A 24234-nucleotide genomic window follows, 5' to 3' on the forward strand; every position below is an offset into this window, starting at 1 on the left:
TAATACTTTATTATTTTAATTCTTTATTTGTTTATACAATTGTATATATTTATATTCTTTATTTTATTTCTGTAAATAATACTTTTCTTTATTTGTTACACAATTACAGGTGTACCCTCAATCCCCGGAATAGAACGATCTCTATTTACTTATATTACTAACGACATTTCAGGGTTAAATTATGCGCTTGCTTTGAGCGCATCAATCTGCCCCATATAGCAAGTCATAATATTTGGGTGCTTCAAATGCTTTGCCATAGAGAGATGTTTGTGGCAAAGCATTTGAAACACCAAAATATTATGACTTGCTATATGGGGCAGATGTATAAAAGAATGGCATATATTGTGATGGAAAGTGGGAGTTTGGATGACTATCTTGCACAAAGAGGAGGGACATTAATTGAAGGGGAAGCTCATAGATACTTTTTCCAGGTACTTTATTTCTTTGTAAATTAACTAATTCTATATCTCTCCACAAACTTGTTTTGGTTCATCGGGACTTAAAACCTAATATTTGTATTTTCCTGTCATGTTTTTGTTGTATAGCTCATTCATGGTGTTGAGTATTTCCTTAAACTCCTTTTGATTCATCGAGATTTGAAACCTGAAAATCTACTCTTGGATGAAACTAAAGAACACCTGAAAATCAGACTTTGGAATAAGCAATTATCTGACCGCTGATTTGACATGAAGTTCCTATTGCGGAACAAATTTCTCTCAGGCTCCTGAGGTGAGATGCTTAGTAATTCTGAGTATTGATTACCTTGAGTTAGATATTTATAATATGAAGGAAGTGTTTTATTATTTCAGATAAGCAAAGATGGTACAAATTACAGTGGCCCAGAGGTGGATATCTACAGTGGCCCAGAGGTGTAACACTTTACCACCTCTTATTCGGCTGCCCATCACTACTGAGCTTTCAATATGGCAGACTCTCTATTCCTCAGCAGATCTAATACATAGAATGACAGCATGGGAAGCAAAGGATCGTATCAACATCCGAGAAATCAAGAACCACAGATGGTTTCAAGGTGGGGATCAAATGTTCTTAAATGATCCTCATGGCATTTCTGATCAGGTTGGTGCATAGCCTTAATAATTTCAGAATTTCTTTATATTCTTGTTCCCTTTTATTTTGAATCCATGCTTGCTTTGAGTTTTTTTTTTTTTTTAATGTATATATGCGTTGTTTTGGGTCTATATATGTGCAGGGTATTGACAACAATATCCTATTGGAGGCTATCAAGAAGACGCAATGTGAGAGGGAATATCTTATTCAGTCTCTAATTCAGGGGGAACACACAGGTGGGTTTTGGACATCAATAGTTGCTTTGGATTTCCACCCTTATTCACTCATTTTCTATTTAATTTTTTTATCCTAGATGATTACATATATGAATTTTGAGTTTTTTTAGAGTTAATTGAAGGTAAGGAATCTGAGATTGTATGATATATGATATTGGGGAAGTGCTTGCTGATGTTGATTAGTTGTTGACTGTTTCTGCTACATAATGATTTATTTTCAGGCTTCTGTTGGTTTGCAGCAATGAGAGGCTTTGAATTATTAACTGGGAATTTCCTTAAGTAATAGGAGTTCATTTATTATTGCATGAAACATATATGTTTGTATCTGTAGGCAATTCATTTACACACACCCACCCACACATATGGGTTAATTACATATATATATATATATATATATATACATACATATATATATATATACGAAAATGTTCTGAAGAGGACGTCCGCAACCCAGAAAAAGTGCGGACGTCGCTCCTCCGGCCTCGATCGAGCGGCGACGGCGCGGCGCGGCTTGCCGGAGGGACTCCGGGGGTCGTGCGGAGGGGTATGAGGTGCGGTGGAGTCGCCGGCGACGGTTCTGCGGTGCTGCACAGAACCTGCAACTGCAGGTGAGGTGGCTGCCCAGAAACCGGCAAGCCCGACCTCCTCCAACCTCGAAAGCCGCCCAGAAGAGGTCTGGGACGCCTCCTGCCTCCCTCCGGCCAGCCCCGCGCCGCCGTCGTCGGCTGGAACCCGCCTGCTGCGTCGACGTCCGCACTTTAGCGAAGTGCGGACGTCCGCTTCAGAACCCGCCTGTATATATATATATATATATGTATATATATATATATATGTATATATATATATATATATTCCTGCTTTAAATCTGTTGAGCTGTGAACTTGTAAAGGTGGCTTTCAGGAGGATTTTTGAGGTCATCTTATAGAGGCCATGAAGGCTTGAAAAACAATAGGAATGAAGGAAAACATATGAGAGAGAAAGCAAAAGCCTTTCATAGGGGGAAATGTTTTGTAAAGGGCGAGTCCAAGTGGTCGTTGCAGCACTTTTAGCTGCAAAGAAAAAGCTTTGAAGTGGCTTCTTAACGTAAGAACCCAATGTAGGGTATTCTCATGATATAACCTTCAACTAGAATGCAAATGTGCTTCTTCCTTGATTATAGAACCTACCAGCTACACACACTCAAGATGTCCTGCTTATGAAAAACTCCAGTAGATATGCTATAATAAGGAATAGAACATCATGTTGAAATATCCTCACCCGCTTTGGGTATGTCAGACTTGATACCCCATTAGCTTTAGACACAATATGGGACCTAGCAAGTTTTTTTTAATACCTCCATTAGCTGCAAGTTTCCTAGAGTATCTGTTGTATTTGATTTTGTTGGGGCATCTTTTTTCCATCATTAACCTGATTGTTATGAGATAGTTGTGCTATTTATAATTACCTTTTCATGTAGTATTGCGATTTAAATGAAAAAAGTTAGCTGTTCAGTTCTTTATAGATCCTTAGCTACTCCATCCCCCTAAATACGTATGTCTATACTCAGCTGTATTGTTTATGTTGGAAAATACCAACGTTTCATTTATTTTTCTTTCTTTCTTCCTGTCATAATGCTCAGTACTAGTTAATTGGTTTAATTTCAGGAAACCACCACATACAAGCTGTTGAAGAAGAAGATGCAAAATGTTGAAGATTGATGCTGTTTTGATTTGCTCAAAGGATAATGCATATGGGGTCTATAGACCCAGGGAGATTGTTATCTAGTCTTTTCTATTTCCGAGCTTGGGCTCTCGGTATGTAGCACCCAAAAGAAAATGCTAAAACAGTTTGTTTCTTGGACAAACTATGTGGTGATATCAATAAATAGGATCATCTATTCTATACATGTGCTTCTCCTTTCTTTGATTTATATGAGAATTAAGCTGCAATAATTCAACTAGCTTACAGGATTACACCTTCTGCTGGTATTTGCAGTGATCTTGTATTAAACATGTTGATTGTTGCTTTGAGACATTCCTGGCGGCCGGCATAGGCTTGGTTGTGTTGCAGCTGGTTGGTTAAGGCCTGCAGTACTGGTCTCTGTAACAATGTATGTGTATAAGTTTTGATGTCTTGCTTCTCCAAATGGTTAGTTGGTGCTGAAGAAAGGGGAAATTTTAGTTTTAATTGTCTGAGTATATGACTGCTATTTGAACTTGATATTCAAGGCATGAATCACATGTACAAGCTAGGTCAAGAGATTTGCAATGGCAGCCATTTGGTGCCACCAAGAAGACCCTTCAAGAAGACAGTAAGACCCACAACAAAGAATGCTATGTCAATGCTTCAAGCAGCAGTTCAAGTTTCAATTCCCTATTTCAATGCCAATTAGTTCCATCAGCAAATACAAGTTTCCCCAATTTATACTCTGTTGTTAACCAAGGGCTGAGGTTGAAATTATAATTTGGGTTCCTATATGAATTGAAACTCAACAGATAAGACAAACCAAAACATGTCATCTTCGCAAAAACCATTCTCATTAAGATCTCCAAATCGATATACAACAATAGCTAATTCATGGTTCTCTTAAGCTGAGCAAATCTTAATATCAAAGCAATGAGATCTGGGTTTTCCTCTAAGCCCTCTCGCCTCTGATTCTCCTTGCAAGCTGAATATCCTTGGGCATAATGGTGACCCTCTTGGCGTGAATAGCGCAGAGGTTGGTGTCCTCAAACAGACCCACCAAGTAAGCCTCCGCCGCCTCCTGAAGCGCCGCCACGGCGCTGCTCTGGAACCGGAGATCAGTCTTGAAGTCCTGAGCAATCTCCCTCACAAGCCTCTGGAACGGCAGCTTGCGGATCAGAAGCTCCGTGCTCTTCTGGTACTTCCTGATCTCCCTCAGCGCCACGGTTCCCGGCCTGAAGCGGTGGGGCTTCTTCACTCCTCCGGTCGCCGGAGCCGACTTCCGAGCAGCCTTGGTCGCCAGCTGCTTCCTCGGTGCTTTGCCTCCGGTGGATTTCCGAGCAGTCTGCTTGGTGCGGGCCATATCTGAGATCTGAAGATGACTAGGGTTTTGGGTTGTCTGGATTTTCTGGATTTCAGTTGTGAATTTGGGGTTGATTTGGTGGATGTATTTATAGTGTTGGGGTGAGGTTTGAAATTTTTGGAGGGTTTTGGAAAATTTTTGGGTGGGTGAATGTAGAACGTTGATAGGATTTTTTTATTGACGGTGTGGATAGCGATCCGTGTGCTGGTCAAGTGGACCAATGAGAGTGAGTTGTTAAGGCGGCAACTACTTTTTTCACTTTGTTTCAAATTTTTAAGATGGCGGAGTTTCATTTTTGAGAGAGAGGCGGGTGAACATTTCGATATGGATAACGATGCGATTGACAGAGTTGGGCTTCTGGAGTTCGACCCAACACTGTACAAGTGTTTTTTGTAGAATTGAGGTTTGGAAACCAAATACCATGCAAACTTATCGGCACAATTTAAAAAGGGATAATAGAATTTAATGAACAAAAGATAAATAAAAATGGTGTGGGACTCAAAGCATCAAAATTGGCCAAAAGTATCTCACTTATCCTAACAACAAATTTTTATTCTCACTCATCTTGTTGAAAGTAAAATGACAATTTTACCCTTAAATTAATTAATTAATTACACATGTCTCTCTCTCTCTCTCCCCTAGTCGGAATCGGACAGACGACGTCACTGGCCAGTTTGCCTCCGTCGTTGTCTCTGTGTCTTGCCTCCAACCCGATCCGTTTGGAAATTGGTTTTACGGCATCAGAGCTCCATTTGCGTTTGCTCCACCAAGCTCAGATCCACCATACTCGCTCCTTGAGGTTGCTCACACACAACCACTCAACCGAGCCAGTAGCTATAGCAGTACGAACTCCGCCTCCGGCAACATTTGCTTTGGGTCAATGAAAATTCCGGCCTCTTACATATTTCATTCTTCATTTATGTTTTGTCTAATTTTTGAATTTGTTTGTATGGATGCTGAAGATGATTGCAAAGTTGCAAGAAATCATTGATGGGTTTTTCATGGGATGATGGGCTCTGGGAATTGGAGACGGAAAATTAGCTCATCTCTATTATGTTTGATTTTGAGACAATTTTTGTGTGTTTCAGGAAAGGTACAATACATGTATTTGATTTTGTTTTGTTCTCCTTCAAGTTCAGATTGCGAATCCAGTTACTGAAACTACACCCTTATTCTTTAGGTTCAAATTTGCATGCTCATTTCAAATTAGGGTTGTTTTGGATCTGATGCTTGTTGGAATATCTTATTTGAAGCTTTCGAGTTGTTTGACACTGACACGTATGGTTTCTGATAGCCTGGGGGATTTGGTGCAACAAGAAGAGATTGGGTGCCCAGATCATTTTCTGGGTGCCAAATCAGATTTTTTTTTTTAAAGTAACGGGACAGAAGGAAAAAAAAAAATTTGAATGTCTATTGGTGGGCAATAGACGTTTTAAAATTGATATAATATCTTCGTTTTTTTTCTTTAATAAAAGTTTTATTTGTCTAATTTTCAGAAGATTAGTTCATATTCCCGCTACCGAAAGTTCTATTGGAGGGGCAATAGACGTCTATTAGGGGGCAATAAAGGTTTATTGACCCTCTATTGGGGGCAATAAACCTTTCCGGTGAGATTTTCAGAAAATTTCGTTAGGCGGCGGCCGGTGATTGGGCTCCGGTGAAGTCTCTATTGTTTCTCTCTCTCTCATTTTCTCTTTCTCTCTCTCTCTCTCTCTCAAAGTAATAAAGGGGTGAGGGTAAAATGTTATTAAAAAAATTTTAAAAAAACAAAAAATAAATCGTAATGGGATATTAGGGAATATCCTTAGAGTGTTTTGGGTAAGAGGGAATTAAAAAAATTTAATGGGGTAAGTGGGAAAAAAATCTTTTAAAATAGGGTAAATGGACAAAAACCCTATTATTTTTTATTCTTTATTGATTTTATCAAATTTGGATCATGATCGACTGTCTTACATCCAAATGAGGTTTAAAAATTAAATTGGACATCGAAGGGAATGAAGTTGAGAGGGTTAGAGCAACTCCACCCGTAGTCAAGAAATGTCAAGGTCAAAAAGTCAAGGCGTCGACCAGTCAAGAAACTGTTCACTGCCACTGGACATGGGTTTCCATCCGTTTGTTTCTTGACCAGTCAGTTTTACTGTTTATTGATTTTGAAAAAAAAAAATTAGAAAATTGAAATAGATTTGATGTAAATAGATGTTAATAATGGAGATTTATGGATTATTAATGTCATATTGGATATAAACAAATTTGGAAGATGAGGGCTATATGAAGAGGAGGAAGGTGTAACTATTAAAAAATTTGGGAGATATATAAATACACACAAACATAGCTTAATTATAACCCATTAGGGCTTAGTTTGGTATTGCAGTTGGAATACTCTGCTTTAAAATAACTCGGTTGTAGAAATAATCCGCTGTCAAAAATATCAGTGTAATGTTTGGTAAATCACATATTTATAAGTGTTGAGGTGAAAAAAAGTACTGCAAGAGTGTTTGGTAAAGTTAATGTTAAAAGCATAAAATTTCTAAAATGGACATCGATCATTTTACTTATTTTTCAATTTTGATATACATGCCTATATCAAGGATATAATAATTGTGGGTAATCTTAATCGTATGGTACAATAGATTAACCCCAATTATGGGAAACCTCATTTCTGGGTAAACCCACTCCTATACTTTAATGGAAGAAGCATAGAAAATCATACCAAAAGAATTGAGGTGATGATTACTTTATTAGGCATGTGAGGACTGGAGTGAACAAAAACAAGAAACATTTCACTGATTCATGACTAATTTTAAGAAATAAATTGGCAAAAACCTAGATTTGAAGAAAGAGGGAAAGAATGAACATGAGCAAATTGATTATTAATATGGCACCATATGCAAGACCTACTTGCTCTTTGCCATTCTTACCGACTGCTCTATCAAAGGAGAAGTGAAAAGTTGTGAAGAGAGAACAATGAAGGCGAGGGGGTGAGGAGCTGAAAAGAGAGCAAGAACACGCATGAAACCTAGAAGAAGAGAACGGGAAATTTTGAGGTCAATTTTTGAATTCAGTGGGGATGTTTCTGGAATTTCATCAAGGTACTCGTTATTGGATTCACGTTCACAAAACAGTAATATGAAAAAGCAGGTCCTCCGCTGCTTTTGATTTTTGCTGTTTCAGGCCGCAATTGTTAAAGAAACGCATATTTAAAATACTTACCAAACAGGCTATGAGTCATAAATGGTGAGAAAAAGCAGGATTTAGCCCAAAAACTCAATCCCAAACGGAGCCTAGATTGCTTCATTAATTGAAATGAAAGGTCCAGATTAAAGGACAGTTGCTTTCAAACTTCCAAAAAACCACATTGCTGCCTTCCACATGTCCCATTTCAGCAGCAGACCATGCCACTATGAGTCAGCCAACTCGAGTCCCCACCGTCCAGCGCTAAACGACAAGAAAATGCTTCCAACGCGCCATGCAGCTCGCGTCAACTCTCCCTTCATCAGCCATAACGTGGGCTCGACTGGGCTTGGGCCAACTTGGCAACCGGTCACATTGGGTCAAGAAAAATGTCAAGAGCATGACATTTTTCTTCTCTTGGGTCACGAAATGTCAAGTTTTGGCCGGTCATAAGTCCACCGCTGGAAGCTTTTTTTTCTCCTCCATAGTCACCACATCAGCTTTTCCTAGCTGGTGACCAGTCAAGAAGCAACCGGTGGAGTTGCTCCTATGGCATGGTTGTTTGTTCGGACTTCTGCTAATTAGGTCTTCTTGATTGGACTAGGGTTTGTTTTTTTCGAACTTTTAGGCGTCTGGCCTTCTATTTAACCAAAAGAAAAGGCATATATAAGACCAACATGTTGGATGTAATTTTTCAAGTAATTAAAGGTTGATATATCATATTAGTACCTTGATCACCATATGCTACAGTACTATGCACGCACATATTAAATGTGAATATCTTTGTAAGGCTTGAAAATCAGCTTTGATCAAGTAACCAAACCTTTGGATCATTATTGTGAAGTACTAAAAGTAGACCTTGTCATTCCCACAATTGGTACTTTAAAATCCATTGGTAATTTGTAGCTGCAAGAAAGGGAAAGATCAGGTTCTTTGAGATCATGTACGTTGCTGCTCTTTCTTCTCTTATCACCAGTTCTCTCTTGCTCTCTCTAATTGCAAATACATTTTGTAAAATAGTATCTATGATTTATGCTAATTTTTTTGTTTCTACATATATATTTGTAAATTCAAGAGATGCTGGTTCAAGTCCGGGTAAAGGAGTGCAAGTATCGGAGCTACTATTACAAAGGGTGGTGTTCTGACCACGCTTGCTATGTAGTCTGTCAACACGAGGGTTTCAATCATGTCCAATGTGAAGGCTTCCGTTGACATTGTATGTGCACTAAAGAATGCATGTGGAGAAGGTGGTGACGGTGGCGAAGGTGGAGGTGGTTGGGGTACGGTGGCGGTGACCAAGGTGGAGAAGAGGGTTTGTAGACGGCGGTGATGAAATAGGGTACATAATGCTGTACTTAATCATCCGCCTTTACGTTAAAATTGATTAAGAACTAGCCCTCATCACGGTCTAATCTTATGTCCATGAGTAATAAAGCCAAATGACTGTCCTCCAAAGTTTACTAAAAGATTTCAATTGAAATAATATATATATATATATATATATATATATATATATGTGTTTTTCACTTTGAACACTTTGATTACAATTCTGAAAACTAGCTTGAAGACAGACCCACATAGCTGTTACTAGACAAACAAATATTTAACCTTGTTACTACAACCCAGTACAGCAAAATTGGATCTAATTTTAATATGGTGAGCCAAAGAGGGCAGCTACAACAATACCAATTATTACACCAAACAAAACAGCGTCAGGTTTAGGATCAGCAAGAGCTCTCCCCTGACGATGACGTTTGTTGCTGAAGCCGTTTCATGTCCTCGTAAGCCCACTCGAGACCGAGGCAGTAATGGAGTGGAGGGTTAAACCTACAATCCTGCATGTCAACCGGCAAGAACGCCCCATTCTCCACCAGAAACTTCACTGCCTCCCTCCTCCTCTCTTTCGCTGCATTGTGAAGCGGAGTCCAGCCGCAAGCACTGCCCAGCTGTTTAGTTCTAGCATCTATGTTAGCCCCACGCTGAAGCAACTCATCCATGACGTCAACATGGCCGCCCTCTGCGGCGAGGTGAAGAGGGGTGACCCCTCTTGATTTTTGACCACTGCATGTAGCCACATTCACATCCAGTACACCCTGGTTGAGAAGCCGCTTCACCTCTTTGAGATCACCCTTGCGGCAACCAATGTGAAGTTGAGTCCATCCCCTATCATCCATGCTGGCTCCATGGCCGCCGGATCTAATACACGAACGCCTCCTTGACGAGGTAATCCTCCCCCTGATCATACTTTACATTTATTTACTTACCACCCAAAAGCGTTCTATGCAATAACTAACATTGGGGGATTGGTGTTATATAATAACAAGAGCCAACTTTCCCAGCGGTCCATGGAATATTTGAGAAGCCAAGGTTTTCCCACATCAATTCTATGAGTCCACGTGGCACATTCGTTGGGATATCCCAGTTATCCCAGTTTCGTAAATCCTAATGGAATCAGAATCCTAGACTTAAATTGAAAAGGAAACCTGGGTGGCTAGCTAGATGGATATTGTGGGCATGTGAATTCAACTAAATGAATTAAAGTAAATCTTAATGGAAACCATAATCCTAATTAATTAAACTGGCTCCGTTGGCATGTGACAGTAGAACTAGCATCAGATATGGTGGGCAAGTGCCATTTCATTGAACTTGAATGTGATGAGATTGACCGCAAGAGGTTGCCTGACATGCATCCGAAATGTGTGTGCCTAGGGCATACATGCGCGTCTTGCATCTTGGCCGGTGCCATAGTCATCTCTGGGAGTTGAAACCAGGAAATGAGGCGGATGATGGAGCTGGCAAATGGTGTTTTACTTTACACACAGTTTCCTTGAACAATCCTGGTATGTCCAACTACAACAGTGACGCCTGCTCGCTTTGGATTCATTCAATGACACTAGCTTCTGCGTCTGTTATAAACAATGTGATGCCGTTTAACATTCGTATGGGAGAGTGAGCGGGGGCTGATTGCTATCCTTCGACTTCACAAATAGTAGCATTTCCTTTTGTGATCCCATGGTGTCCTTCCTATGTAGCAGCACCGTCCACCAGCTAGTAAGGCAAATATCAACTCAGTCAAGAACCTTCAATTTTCAGGGGCAACCAACCTTCAAAATCTAGGCTAGCTTACGTTTACTACTGGAATACTGCTGCCTCTGGTCCATCCACTCTTGTATGGATGGTTTACACTATATGAGTATCTTACACGCATCATTATCACTTACCTGTCGTATTCTTAACATTCAGTATTTTAGAAAAATAAAATGGTCTTGAGAATAGCGAATAGTGAAGGGCTGTATTCATAATTTTCATCTCTCATTTTGCACAATCAAAGTCTCATGTGCTACAAGCTACAATGGACTAACAAGCGGAATACTGGAAGAATGAACAACAGCTAGCAATAATCTCAATAATTCTGATACATATTGACAAGCACAAATGTGAGAATACAAAAATAAAAATAAAACACCAGGGAAAGAAAATATTACTTCTTCTTTCCTGCTTTTCCTTCCTTTCTTCTTACAATTTCATCAGCATATTTCACTCCCTTACCTTTGTATGGCTCTGGGGGTCTCCATTTCCTGATGGAAGCAGCAAACTGACCAATTTCACTCTTGTCATATCCACTAACTATGATTCTGGTGTTTTCTTCCACCTTCACTTGTATGCCATCAGGAAGATTCATCCTAACTGGATGGGAGAACCCAAGACTCAATACCAAAATCCTCCCTTCTAGTGTCGCTCTATAACCAACGCCAATCAACTGTAGCCTCTTCTCAAATCCTTTGGATACTCCCACCACCATATTGTCCGTAAGTGTCCTAAGAAAGTTATTCAAACAGGCACTGAAGGGTTAGAGAGAGATATTTGGGAACCTTTGATGAATCTCAAATTGGACATGTATGTGCCCTAACATGGCTAAATCTGATTCTCTTTTATGATCAGGTAGATACTATGGCATCATAAATTAAAACAAAAAAACAAAAGAAAAGACAATAGAGGGAATAAAAGAAATATGAAAATCCTCTTGAATAACAGAAACTTCAAAAACCTCAAAGACCTTTTGGTTTCATTCCAGGAAACAACTACACTGTTCACAAACTACATTACTCCGACATGTGGACACGCATATGGAAATTTTTATCTAACCAGCAACAATCCATATCGGTATTCCTTCGTTAAATAACTTGCATGGTCTGTGTACTTGATATAGAAGAGACATGTTGATTGATAACAAAAAGATTTTTTCAATGAAATTAAACCACCAATGTCTGCAATTTTCTTTTATATTTTGAAAAGGCAAGAGCAGCATGACCGTTCAGCCCTGTCATCATACTACCTAGGATATGAGAAAGCAGAGATCCAATGACAGATTAGAATATCACAATACCACAACTCTATCATTCCCAATCTCTTATACTTTTTCTTTAGAAGACTCAACATCCTTGAATTTAAAAGATCAACAGAAAACACATTTTAAGAAAAAAAGCTAAGAAGAATTGAAAAGACTAATCTCATTTGAAGGTGCTGAAGGATGGAAGAAACTCTACCTGAAAAGGCCGTGCATTTGATTGGCCCTTCTCGTCTCCACTGCTTTCTTGACCCTTAGAAATCCAGAGTCCTCCTTTTCCACCACTACTTCTCGTGGGTAAGTCATCGAGAGCTGCCCCAAAGGGCCCTTTACTTCCAGAGCCTGACCTTCCAATTTCAGTGTCACATTGTTCGGCACTTCAATCGGTTGCTTCCCGATTCTCGATTCCTTACATTCCACGGTCTTCTTCAAAAACCCAACATTACTTGCAGGAGCACTGTAAACAATGAAACCCTTTCTTTCGCCCAGAAAAGCCGACCGCAAATTGCTGAAAACATAACACCAGAACAGTTCTTCAGAAAGACAAACACACTCCACAACTATTGCTCAGTTTACCATCACAATACTAATTAAACACTAGCTAGTCAAAGTAACACAAGCTTCATAAACATAAATGCTTCTGCATAAGATATGCATTTGGGTACGAGGCTGTTTATTTCCCTTGATATCTAAACAAAAATTTGCTTTAGCCAACCCTAAAATCAAATCCTCCATATGGACACAACCCATTGTGCCACTACAACCTACTCGAAAAAGGTTTCGAAAAGCAATAAAGACTCCAACTTTCTCAATCTATCAGCAGATATTGTGACCCAAAAGCCATAAAGAAAGAAACTTGGCAATGTGATATGCGCCAAAAGATAAGGAGCAGTAACAATGCTTGAATTACAGAAGAGTAAAGCAAAATTGAACATGAAAGTAGAGCAGATAGAGTGAGATAGTGAAGGGAAGGGTTGGGATTGTGACCTGGTTTGGAAAGACGAAGTGATTGGGGAAGCCATTGTTAAGAGCTTGAGAGCATCAGCTGACTCTGTGAACCCTTTTGCTTCTCTAGACGATGAGAAAGAGAAGGAAAGGATGGACCTTTGTTATCCAGTTCCAGCATTTGATAGAATGACGGAATTGCCCTCTGCACTTGGGCTTTGCCCAAATTGAAAATAGGAAACTTGGTCTTTAGCCCAATCCATTTTCTTCCTAACTACCAGAATTTGGTTCTTGGTTGATTGCTTATGCTTATCAATCTATGAATATGATGTGATGGGAACAGCTGCTTATGCTTAACTAATTAGACTCAATCAGAACAATTGACAAAAGAGAATAAATAAAGTGGCACTAAATGCTGTTATGGCTTTTAACAGTATTTTGGGTAAAAGTGACACATTATTCAAAGATTCAACTCTTGATAATGTTGGAACATTTCAATTTTAATAAGTAAAAATTAAAAAAAAACAGTAATTTATATATAAAAATTTAGCTCGGGAATCTCTTATTATATGTTTAACTTATTACAATTTATTATTTTCAAAGATGTAATAATTTTTGTGATCATTTGTCACTCTAGGATTCAAAACCACCAATAAATATGCACCATTATTGAGATCATGACACAAAACTACATTGATAGGGATAGAACTCTTCTTGACGTTTGAAACTCTATGATATGGTCTTAGTAAGATTGAGTTCAAAAAGGCAAACTTTTTTTTTTTTTTAGAAGCCTTTTATTGGTTACATTTATTGAATCCACCTAGTTTAATTCTAACCTAATTTTAAAGCATTTTTTCACTATCCTTGTTAACCCAAAGGACGTAAACCAAAAAATACGTCTTGTCATTAACTAACAGTTACATGATGATCAAATTGACAGGAATACATAACTGTTACATATTTAACACAGTAGATGGTAACAGGTACATATTATTTTAAATATAAGTTAGCCAAAATTACCTAAAAAATGGTTGGTCTAGACTTGTATCGATAAAAAAAAAAGGTTGAAAGTTGACCTTCGAAGAATTATTTTTTGGGTGAGAAAAGCATTTATCATGTTTTAGGTAATTAAAAACTGAAGCATATGGTTGGCTCCACGTACTAAACGATGTTGTTTAAGACTGTTAAGCGGGCACAGCAGCAATTTTTGAGGAAAACGAAAGCCCTGAGAATATGACATGCAAGTGGACCCAGAATAATTTGAAGGATGCTCATTCTCGCAACTTGGAACATCATGTTTCCAGATCCAAACTCAATTCTTCAACCACCACAATCCTATTTTCACTTAAAAATTCCTCATTTGAAATTGTACCCATTACTTTTCTCACCAAACCCACTTCTCTAAGCTTTGTCTGAACCTCAGTTCTGGCTTTAGACAACCATGTTTCTGGTCCTGAAAGTTAAAATTGTCTGGAAATCAACATTTCATTGGTGAAAGTCCTGTACTTATATAGTCCAGTATTGAAGTTTGAGTGCTTTTCTCAACTGGGTAGTGATCAAGGAATTAGAGGATATCCTTACAGAGCTTTCTTTTGAAGTTTTTATCTTTAGTGTGGGGTTACCAGTTACTCTCTTGTCACCCTCTGACAAAGCTTTCCTTTGAAGTTTTCGTCTTTATCCAAAAATATGGTGCATCCTTTTGGTGAAGAACCCATTAAGGTTTCCTTTTGAAGAACCCATTAAGGTTTCTGACAAGGTTGAGTCTTCACTTTGAGGAATTACAGTGGTGGGCGTAACTTTGTTCCAGTATGAGATATAGTGTGGTTTTGGCACTTCATGCTCTCATATGGGTATTGCTCACTGCTTCTTTTTACTGCCAAAAGCCTTCTGAGGTGAACATTGGAGCTATTTTTACTTTTGACTCTGTTATTGGTAGAGTTGCACAGCCAGCTATGCAAGCAGCAGTTTCTGATGTTAATGCAGATTCAAGAATACTCAGAGGCGCAACACTGAACTTGTTTATGGAGAATGCAAATTGTAGCGCGTTCTTGGGATCCATTGAAGGTGCCTTTGTGATTAATCATTTTGTTTCTGTATATGAATATCATTTCTTATCGTTGTTTATGGCAGTTGTGAATTTTTCTTTATTGACTAAAATTTGAGATTACAGCAGTTGTAGCGAAATCATACATCGACTGATTTTGTTAATTGATATTATATTCTGTATCTGTTCTGTTACAGTCTGTGAAGCATTCATGCATATAGTTTTCCAGTTTCCTAGTTCAAGTTCATCTCAGTTTGCTTAGGACTACATAATCTATGGAACCTCTCATAATTGTTGTATTGCTGATTTACTCACTTCTGCTCCGAATGTTGACGCTAAAGTTTGTTCATCTCTTCATTTAATATGGCACTGCATATTATTGATGTTAAAGTTCTTCATCATCATAACCCCTTTATCAGTTGTTTCCCTGCCTTTAGTGTCCAATTTCAACTGCATAACATCTGCTTGTAAAGTAATCCCTATAAAAATATGCATATTCTGCATTTTTACCACACAATCAATCAGTATATTTGGTTTCATTTTTCTTAGTACATGATAACCTCTGTGCTTCTTTTCCTTTCTTGGTAATTTTGATACAGTACTTGACTCAGAATTGAAATTATTGCAACCTACATTATTGTGATAGCATACTTGTCGGACCAGCTTTTCAGGTTCTTGACAAAGGTGTAGTGGCCATAATTGGTCCACAGTCCTCTGCAATAGCTCATATGATCTCTGCGATTGCTAATGGTCTTCAAGTACCTCTTATCTCATATGCTGCCACTGATCCAACACTGTCTGCTCTTCAGTTCCCTTACTTCCTCCGAGCTACAGAGAGTGATGGCTATCAAATGGCGGCCATGGCTGGTTTGATTGATTACTATGGGTGGAAACAGGTAATTGCTGTCTTTGTGGATGATGAATATGGGAGGAATGGAATATCTGCTTTAGGTGATGAACTTGAGAAAAAAATGACCAAAATTGCATATAAGTTGGCTTTGCCTGTTCAATTCAATCAAAGTTACCTCACTGATTTGCTCAATAAATCCAAATTGCTTGGCCCTCGTGTCTACGTTGTTCACATTGATCCTGACCCCAGGTTGAGAATCTTTCAAGTTGCCAAAGAACTTCAAATGATGACAAGTGACTACGTGTGGTTTGCAACAGATTGGCTCTCTACTACCATTGATTCATTCTCTCCAATGAATCGAACTTCGCTCGCTGTTCTTGATGGTGTAGTTGCACTGCGTCAACATACCCCACAGTCCAATCGAAAGAGTGCATTTATGTCTAGGTGGAAAGAAATGCAGAAAGAAGGTTTAGCGAGTTCTGAGTTAAATGTCTATGGACTACGTGCTTATGATGCAGTCTGGACAGTTGCAAAGTCTATTGGAAGATTTATAGATGAACATGAAAATATCTCATTCTCTGTCCTTGACAAATTACTAGAATTGAAACCGTCTGAAATTCAGCTGACAAAGCTTAAAATATTTGATGGTGGACCTCGTCTTAGAGAGAAGTTATTGGAGACAAATATGAGTGGTTTAGCTGGTGAGGTTAGATTTAATCGAGAAGACAGAAACATTGTTAGTGGTGGTTATGATGTCATTAATATTGAGAAGATGGCAATTCATACAATCGGTTTTTGGTCTAATTATTCAGGGTTTTCAGTTTCACCTCCTGTAACTGTTAAAAGAGGGACAAGCAGCTATCCCCCACTGGATCAGAAGCTTGGCTATGTTACTTGGCCAGGTGGAAATACAGTAACGCCACGTGGTTGGGTGATTGCAGACGATGAACAACCATTGAGAATTGGAGTGCCAAAAAGAGTGAGTTTTGTTGAATTTGCTAGAGAACTGAATGACAGCCACAAGATCGAAGGATACTGTATTGATGTCTTCATGGCAGCACGAAAGTTAGTTCCGTATAATATTCCTTACAGATTTGTACCTTTTGGGAATGGTCAGTCCAATCCCAGTTATGATGAGCTTGTGAAGATGGTTGCACAAAATGTAAGTATACTTTACTGGCTTTAGAATTGGTATTATCCAAAGAATGTTTAAAATGTGAGTCCGCTTTAGGGTAAGATAACGTACCAATACATGGAAACATGATGTATGAGTTAGCACATGCAGATAGCTTGAAACAATCTACATGCCGACTATGAACTGGAAACTTAGTTTGATGGAGAACCATAGTAATATTTATCTACTTCATTTGATCAACACCTTCTTTGTAATTGAAACTTTTGGCAGGTATTTGATGCAGCTGTCGGGGACATTGCAATTGTGAAAAACCGCACAATGATTGTGGATTTTTCTCAGCCCTTTGCTACCACTGGGTTAGTGATAGTGGCGCCTGTTTCCAATTCAAAGTCAAATGCTTGGGTCTTTCTTCAACCATTTACTTGGGAGCTGTGGTCTGTCACAGCAGCTTCATTTGTGATTGTTGCAGTGGTTATGTGGACTCTTGAGCATCGAGTGAATGATGATTTTCGAGGTCCCCCTAAGAAGCAGCTTGCTACAATGTTCCTGTAAGCCTTCTATATGTTGAAATGTAGACCATTACAAGTACAACGCTTCCCGAAACTAAATATCTTTAATGTTATCTTAATGCAGCCATTCCTCTTTGCTTAACAGTTTGATGTTGCAATTAACCAATCATATACTTGGGAAACTTGGTTCTTATGCCATTCTACTGTTTCTTATTGCAGGTTCAGTTTCTCAACACTTTTCAAGAAAAATCGTAAGTGTGGGATTTCCAATATAATTATTTCTTAGTCTTTCTGGTTCTCTAAAGCTATACTTGCAAGTTCTAACATTAATAGAGGCATGATAAGATGGTTTTTAGAAGATAGTTTTTTCTGATACATTGTCATTGATTATACATTATCTTTTTTAGGCCAATTATACATGGTCTATAAAAACCAGAAACTTGAATGTTGCTGCACACTAAAATACACACAGATGTGTGTTCTTTTTTAAGTTTTTATTGCCACTCAGTGAAACTAACAAGCCACATCAGTTCTTGCTGCTCCACAGTGCCACATGATGTTCTTAATGAAGTCTAAACTTTTTCGTCTCTATTCATCTTATATGTTTTCTCTTAGGATTATTTGGAAAGTTATGAATAATTAAAACTTGTTGCATATTAATATAATGACAAGTTCCTTTCCACAAAAGGATTTGGCACAAGTCGTCTTATTACAGAAAATGGGATGTACATACTAAAGTTAAGCATTTTCTTTCATAAGCTCTGAACTATTTGACTACTAGTTTTGCTGTTGAATATTATTTACCAATATATTGACAGTATATTGTTTTTGAAAGGATGATTAAGACTAGTTTGCAGTGCTTCTGTTCTACCATCACCTGGGTTATGATATTATTTTTCAGTAAATTTTGGAGCCACATATCATTATAGTAAAGTATTTACTCCTTCATCAATTACAGAAGAAGATACTGTGAGTCCACTTGGGCGGATAGTGATGGTGGTATGGCTTTTCCTGTTGATGGTAATCACGTCAAGCTATACTGCAAGCTTGACTTCAATCCTTACAGTTCAACAGATTTCATCACCCGTCACTGGAATTGATAGCTTGATCGCAAGCAATTGGCCCATAGGGTACCAAGTAGGGTCATTTGCTTATAGCTATCTGACTGAAAGCCTCTACATTCCTAGTTCAAGACTTGTTCCTCTAGGTTCCCCAGAAGAGTATGAAAGAGCACTACGGCAAGGGCCAGATAATGGAGGGGTGGGAGCTGTGATAGATGAGCTAACTTATATTGACTTGTTTCTCTCAAGGCTAACGGACTTTGGGATTATTGGGCAAACATTTACCAGGAGCGGATGGGGATTTGTAAGTACCTTTGTCTATAGCTACAAATAGATGTGCATACATGCATGCTTGATATTTTTTTGGGGAAACTGCAAATGCTGATGCTCCCTTACTGGTTTACATTAAATATTCAGGTCAGATATTTTTGCATCTATATTTTAATAGTGTTATTCATCATACAGTGGTAGAAGTGATTTTCTTTACCATATAAAGTAGGAAGATGCCAAATATTCTGAAAGAGAAAATCTTCATTGTTTTAACACAATTTTGGAGAAATGTGTAGTGTTCCAAAATGGGAGTTGAATAGAACATTACTAATAAATGTTGTAGATAGACTTTTGAGGTAATTTGGAATAATAATGGAAATATTGGGAAGTAATACAAGCGGGACTTTCCATACTTTCAGGAGAATGGACAATCCCTTTCCATTTTTAAGGTTCATTATAATGAATCAAAAACTATTAAAATCTCTTTGTGCCTTTGGATTGCAGTAATTTTTTGGTTCCTCGTTGTCATCAATGAGATAGAGTAGCTGCAAAGTTAGACCAACATCATGAAATTAAGCCACTATATTGTCTATGGCATCTTGTTTACCGATTATTTTTTATGGCCTTTTCTTATTTTGTCTGTTCACCTATGTAAATTAGGCTTTTCAAAAAGATTCTCCCTTAGCTGTTGACATGTCGACTGCAATCTTGAAACTTTCTGAGAATGGAGAGCTTCGGAAGATCCACGAGAAATGGTTTTGTAAGATGGGTTGTCCTGGTGATAAGGATCAGGACACTGAGCCTAACCAACTCAACTTGATCAGCTTCTGGGGTTTATATCTATTATGTGGTGCCTTCTCTGTCGTTGCATTTGTAGTGTTTCTGATAAGAATGATTTACCAATTTGTCCGGTACAAAAAACGGCAAGTAAATCATCCTTCTCCTGTATCCACAAGCTCATCCAATATTCAATGTTCTCAAGTCATATCCAACTTTGTTGATTTCGTTGATGAAAAGGAAGAAGCTATCAAGAGAATGTTTCAGCATGATAATCCGCAAGTTCAGGTTTGCTGATAAGTATCTATATATGTTGTCAGAGAAAGAAAAGCTTAGATGTTTGATAGTACAAATTGAGAACTCCGATAGTTAGAGTACTTTCTTTCTGGTAATTGATCATAATATTACGACACACTCAGGAAGCATGTATATAATCACTTTCTTAGCTCAGTGCTTAATTGAGAAATACTTTTCTGTATGACAAGGATGGCATCATAGAGTTTTGAGTTATGAGTAGTTATTTGTAGTTTTAGGGCTAATTTGAGATTGCTGTGACATTTAAAAAAATAGTCCTTGACCCAAAGCCCCAAAATCAGCTAAATTTGTCTTACTTACTCCAGCAACAAATTTTTATTCCCACTAACACAATTTGAAGCAAAATGACAATTTTAGCCTTGGCCTAATTAAAAAATTAAATTTTATCACACTATCTCTCTCTCTTCACCACTTCGTCCCCGGCACAATTCTCTCTCTCTCTCTCTCTCCGCCTGATGCAGCGTTGAACTCCGGCATCATGCCTGAAGCTCCGGTTGGAGCTACCTGAAGACAACAAAGAAGCTCCGGCTTGCCTGAATCAGTTCCGTCTTGCCTAAATCACAGACGAAAAGCACCGGCTTGCCTGAAGACGACGAAGAAGCTCCGGTCAGAGCTACCTCGCCGGTGGCGAACTCGGATCTCGATCTGAACATCGTTGTTTCTCTCCGCTCTATCTCCAGCACGACTTCTCTCTCTCTCTTGCAGATTCCAACGATCCGGCATATTCCGACAACCCGGTCTCCGCGCAACAGCAACTGAGGGTCTGTAGCTGAGGGTTTCGATCTAATATTCAGACATCTGAGCGCTGATAATCTGCAACCGAGAAAAACCGACGAAGGAAGGTGCAACGATGGGTGCCCGGATCATTTTGTGGGTGCCCAAATTATTATTTTTTTTTTTATGTAATGGGACAGAAGGGAAATTTTTTTTTAATGTTTGTTGGGGGGCAATACAAGTCTATTGGAGGGCAATAGATGTTTTTAAATTGATATAATATCTTCATTCTTTTTTATATACTCAATTTTATTTTGTCTAATTTTAGAAAGATTAGTTATCATTTCGGCTACATAAAAATCTATTGGGGGGCAATAGACGTCTATTGGGAGGTAATACATGGCTGATAAAAGTCTATTGGGGGGCAATAGATGTCTATTAGAGGACAATAGACCATTGGGCAATAGACGTCTATTGCCCTTCTATTTGGGGGGCAATACACCTTTCCGGTAGGCGGCGGCCGGTGACCGGATTCCGGCGGCCGGTGAAGGGCTCCGGCGAAGTCTCCTATGGTTTCTCTCTCTTCCATTTTCTCTCTCTCTCTCTCTCTAAGTAGCAAATGGATGAGGGGTAAAATGGTATTAAAAAAAATTAAAAACAAAAAAAAAATCTTAATGGGGTATTAGGGAAGACTCTTAGAGTGTATTGGGTAAGAGAGAATTAAAAAAACTTAATGGGGTTAGTGGGAAAAAAATCCCTAGAAATGGAGTAAATGGACAAAAACCCATAAAAATAAAAAATGCTGCTACTGTGTTGTGAGAATAATCAACTGTGAATTAAAACAGTTTCGTGTTTGGTAAATAATATTTTTAAAAGTGATGTCAGTACATAAAATAACTGCAGAGTGTGTTTTGATCTACAACAGCTTCTAAAAGCAACCTCTACGCTTATTCTAAAATCTGCTGCCAATGACCTATAACTTTTAATTAAAACTGTTTTTCATTTATTTACCAAATACAATAAAATCTAAAATTTTGAACAAAAACTGATTTTTTTAAAAGCGAAACAATTCCAAACGGGGGCTTACATGTTTGGTCCACTTCAGACATATTGATGTTCCCATTTTAAGAGAACCTGTATCAAGAAGGAAATGTTAGATGATCCTGAATTCCTGATACATATACTGTTATTGCAGTGTCTACTTTGGCTTCCAAATACATTGCTCCATTCTGGCAAAATTATAACAAGGCCTTTTTTTTTTTTTTTTTGTGTGTGTGTTTTGGGGTGGGGAGAAGAAGATAACCTTGCTAACTGAACAAAAAAGAAAACGTTATAACAGTTATGTACAGAAATATTAGTTAATAATAAAACAAGAATTCACTGCTGTCGGCACAAAATTATAGAATGCAGTTTACATGGTGTAAAAGCACTGTTACTATAAACCTCAATAATAGATTGATTGGTGCAAATGTGATCAAATAACTTGCTTTGCATGATTGCATCCATACTGATTGCACAATTGAGAAGTTTCTTGCGTCCTTCCGGTGGTCCAAGTTGGATGCCATTGTTGCGGTGCCCAGGTCCCCGTACCAAATGATTCTTGTCCTAGATGTCTTCTCTTGCTTAGATGCAACACTCTAATGGACATTTCATACTGTTTACAGCCATCAATGCATCCCTACACTCATTTAATACCATGGGTCTATTCCAGAGTACTAGGCCCATTTTCGTCTATGCAAAGAGATACATTTTCTAACAGTGATCTAGTAACAGCAATTGAAAAATTAGCCACATCCCTGTACGTAGTTCAAGTTTGCAGAATTACAACAGACTATCTACCTCATGAAAGGATCTCAGGTCCAATGACTCAAATCTCTACTACTGGGCATTGGCTTGATGCCTTGTAATGTATTAGATACTGGTCCATGAAAGTTCCAATATCGGTCATAGCTGTTGTATAACTATATCTACAAATTATATAAGGCATCAATAACTGATATTTGTGATGACAATGAATAATGCCAAAGATCGGAGAGTCTTCAGTACACGGCCGTTGATGTACACGGCGCATGTGCTGGGCACGTGATATCAAAGTTGAGTCTTTAGTAAAACTGACATGCCACGTGATAGGTGCAGCAGCCCAATTGCATGCAAGTAGGGTGGTGTGGGATCTACTTTTGAGTTTTTCTTTACTAACATGGAGACATTTGAGATATGTGAGAGTGACACAATACTCCCCATATCAGACTATCTCCTCCTCTACCTCAGAACCCTAATTGTATGTCCCGTGATAGTGAGGCACTGTAGTAGCAGGACCCATGTGAAATTTGCCAAGGCGGTCCAGCATATGTGGAGAATCTCCTATTTGGCCCTGGAAAATATCTAGCAACAATGGAAAATATCAGTCACGTACATAAATCGGCTTGATGCCCTTTTCAAAGCTTCAGGTAGTTTTCAGGTCACGTAGTGTCGAATATCGATCTTGTCCTTTTACGGAACCATAAACCAGCATAAGAACATGAATTGCTTGGCCTTTTTTTTTTTTTTTCCCTTCTTCAAATCAGATATTTTGCTGCAGTTGAGGCGACATTAGCGCATTGAAGCTACGCAATGACCTTTTCCGTTCTTAATTGATTCGTAATTATGATCCAACTGTTGTGTGTTTACTGTTACACTTGTTACATCTTAAACCAAAGAAGAGCAAGAGGTGTGAGTACCAAGGAACACATGTATCATGTTGGCTTCTTTTCTTGATAGTGTCTCTGAAAACACATGGTTGGCGTAAAAAGAATAGATGACTGATGATACTCACTCTTTTGATTTAATTCGGTTTATGCACATCAGAGACAAACTTTATTGTTATTCGAATATGGATAGCAAATTTGGAAATCTAGACTTTCTCGATCTCATAATGCTTTTAACTTTCATTTATTTTAATTTATTGTCTTGTCAAAAAAGAAAGAAGAACTAATATCTCGTCCTCTTTATGGATCGTGACTTGTGAGGGATTGATATTTTTAGTGGGATTGATTGCTTTGTTGAAGGTTACTTGCCCTTATTCTAATTCAGTTTCCACCAAGCTGTGAAAAATGGGATTGATACTAAAGTGGTATGGAATTGAAGAATGCCCTCAAAATCAAGCTAATAGGTGGACACAATATCCACTTTCCAGATTAATGTTCTACGGTCATGATATTAATCTAAAGAAGTTCAACATGGTAATTATAACACATGTTTGTTCGTCCCTCTAATAAAAATAATAAGTAGAATTTCACAAATAATCACTCAATTATGATTTATTTGACACTTTAGTCACTAAATTTTTAAAGATATTATTTTTGTTACTCAACTAGTACTCTATCAATCACTTTAGTCATTTTGCTAAATTCTCTATTAAAATCTCAGTTAAATGGACAATGTTTTTGTAAATATGCATTTTTAAGAGGGTGATTTTATCAAAATCTCACTTTAACCGCTTCTCTGAATGATTACAATTCAGACTTCTCAATTTTTCATAATTGGTTAGACGAAAATATAATTCATTCTGTGGTAATTAAAAAATAATAATAGAGTGACTAAAATGAATAATATAGTTAAAGTTGAGTGACTAAAAAAATATATTTTAAAAATAAGTGACTAAAGTATGAAATAGATAAAAATTAAGTGATTATTTGTGATATTTTCCGATAATAATTTGTAGTTTTTAGTTGTTTTTGATTCAAAATCTTAATTTGAAAAAACTGTATCGATAAAACAACTAAATATA

At 38.0% G+C, this 24234-nt stretch overlaps 5 protein-coding genes across 10 annotated transcripts; 2 read left to right on the top strand and 3 right to left on the bottom strand.

The window, feature by feature from the left end:
• The first annotated feature begins 434 nt into the window (after positions 1-434).
• On the top strand, positions 435-3187 carry LOC121051856 (5'-AMP-activated serine/threonine-protein kinase catalytic subunit alpha-like). Of its 4 annotated transcripts, XR_005807222.1 has the most exons (4): positions 435-729; positions 810-1077; positions 1211-1304; positions 2948-3187. XR_005807222.1 is itself a non-coding variant. In XM_040515336.1 (3 exons), the coding sequence occupies exons 1-3, from the start codon at positions 820-822 to the stop codon at positions 2992-2994; spliced, it is 399 nt and encodes a 132-aa protein (XP_040371270.1). In that variant the 5' UTR covers positions 435-819; the 3' UTR covers positions 2995-3187. The 4 variants fall into 4 exon arrangements, 3 of the variants coding, with proteins under 3 accessions (XP_040371270.1, XP_040371269.1, XP_040371268.1); XM_040515336.1 differs by having other exon boundaries at positions 435-1077; XM_040515335.1 differs by lacking the exon at positions 2948-3187 and adding an exon at positions 1526-1661 and having other exon boundaries at positions 435-1077.
• Positions 3188-3800: 613 nt separating this feature from the next.
• Positions 3801-4384, bottom strand: LOC112190373 (histone H3.2). The gene has a single exon (XM_024329809.2). It carries the CDS (start codon positions 4327-4329, stop codon positions 3919-3921), a length of 411 nt encoding a protein of 136 aa, XP_024185577.1. The 5' UTR covers positions 4330-4384; the 3' UTR covers positions 3801-3918.
• Positions 4385-9224: 4840 nt separating this feature from the next.
• LOC112186000 (phytochrome-interacting ankyrin-repeat protein 1) lies at positions 9225-9743 on the bottom strand. The gene has a single exon (XM_024324354.2). It carries the CDS (start codon positions 9741-9743, stop codon positions 9225-9227), a length of 519 nt encoding a protein of 172 aa, XP_024180122.1.
• A 1030-nt stretch (positions 9744-10773) lies between these two features.
• Positions 10774-12971, bottom strand: LOC112187784 (50S ribosomal protein L6, chloroplastic). 2 transcript variants are annotated; one of them, XM_024326713.2, is made up of 3 exons: positions 12836-12971; positions 12048-12356; positions 10774-11318 (listed from the first exon to the last, which is right to left on the bottom strand). In XM_024326713.2, exons 1-3 carry the CDS (start codon positions 12868-12870, stop codon positions 10982-10984), a joined length of 681 nt encoding a protein of 226 aa, XP_024182481.1. In that variant the 5' UTR covers positions 12871-12971; the 3' UTR covers positions 10774-10981. The 2 variants fall into 2 exon arrangements, with proteins under 2 accessions (XP_024182481.1, XP_040369506.1); XM_040513572.1 differs by having other exon boundaries at positions 10774-11342.
• Positions 12972-14024: 1053 nt separating this feature from the next.
• Positions 14025-19936, top strand: LOC112188160 (glutamate receptor 3.7). Of its 2 annotated transcripts, none has more exons than XM_024327214.2 (6): positions 14025-14857; positions 15501-16849; positions 17093-17370; positions 17551-17582; positions 18290-18696; positions 19323-19936. In XM_024327214.2, exons 1-6 carry the CDS (start codon positions 14602-14604, stop codon positions 19734-19736), a joined length of 2736 nt encoding a protein of 911 aa, XP_024182982.1. In that variant the 5' UTR covers positions 14025-14601; the 3' UTR covers positions 19737-19936. The 2 variants fall into 2 exon arrangements, with proteins under 2 accessions (XP_024182982.1, XP_024182983.1); XM_024327215.2 differs by having other exon boundaries at positions 14680-14857; positions 15509-16849.
• The last annotated feature ends 4298 nt before the right edge of the window (positions 19937-24234 follow it).

This window comes from Rosa chinensis, chromosome 2 (genome assembly GCF_002994745.2).
Source record: "Rosa chinensis cultivar Old Blush chromosome 2, RchiOBHm-V2, whole genome shotgun sequence".
NCBI lineage: Eukaryota > Viridiplantae > Streptophyta > Magnoliopsida > Rosales > Rosaceae > Rosa > Rosa chinensis.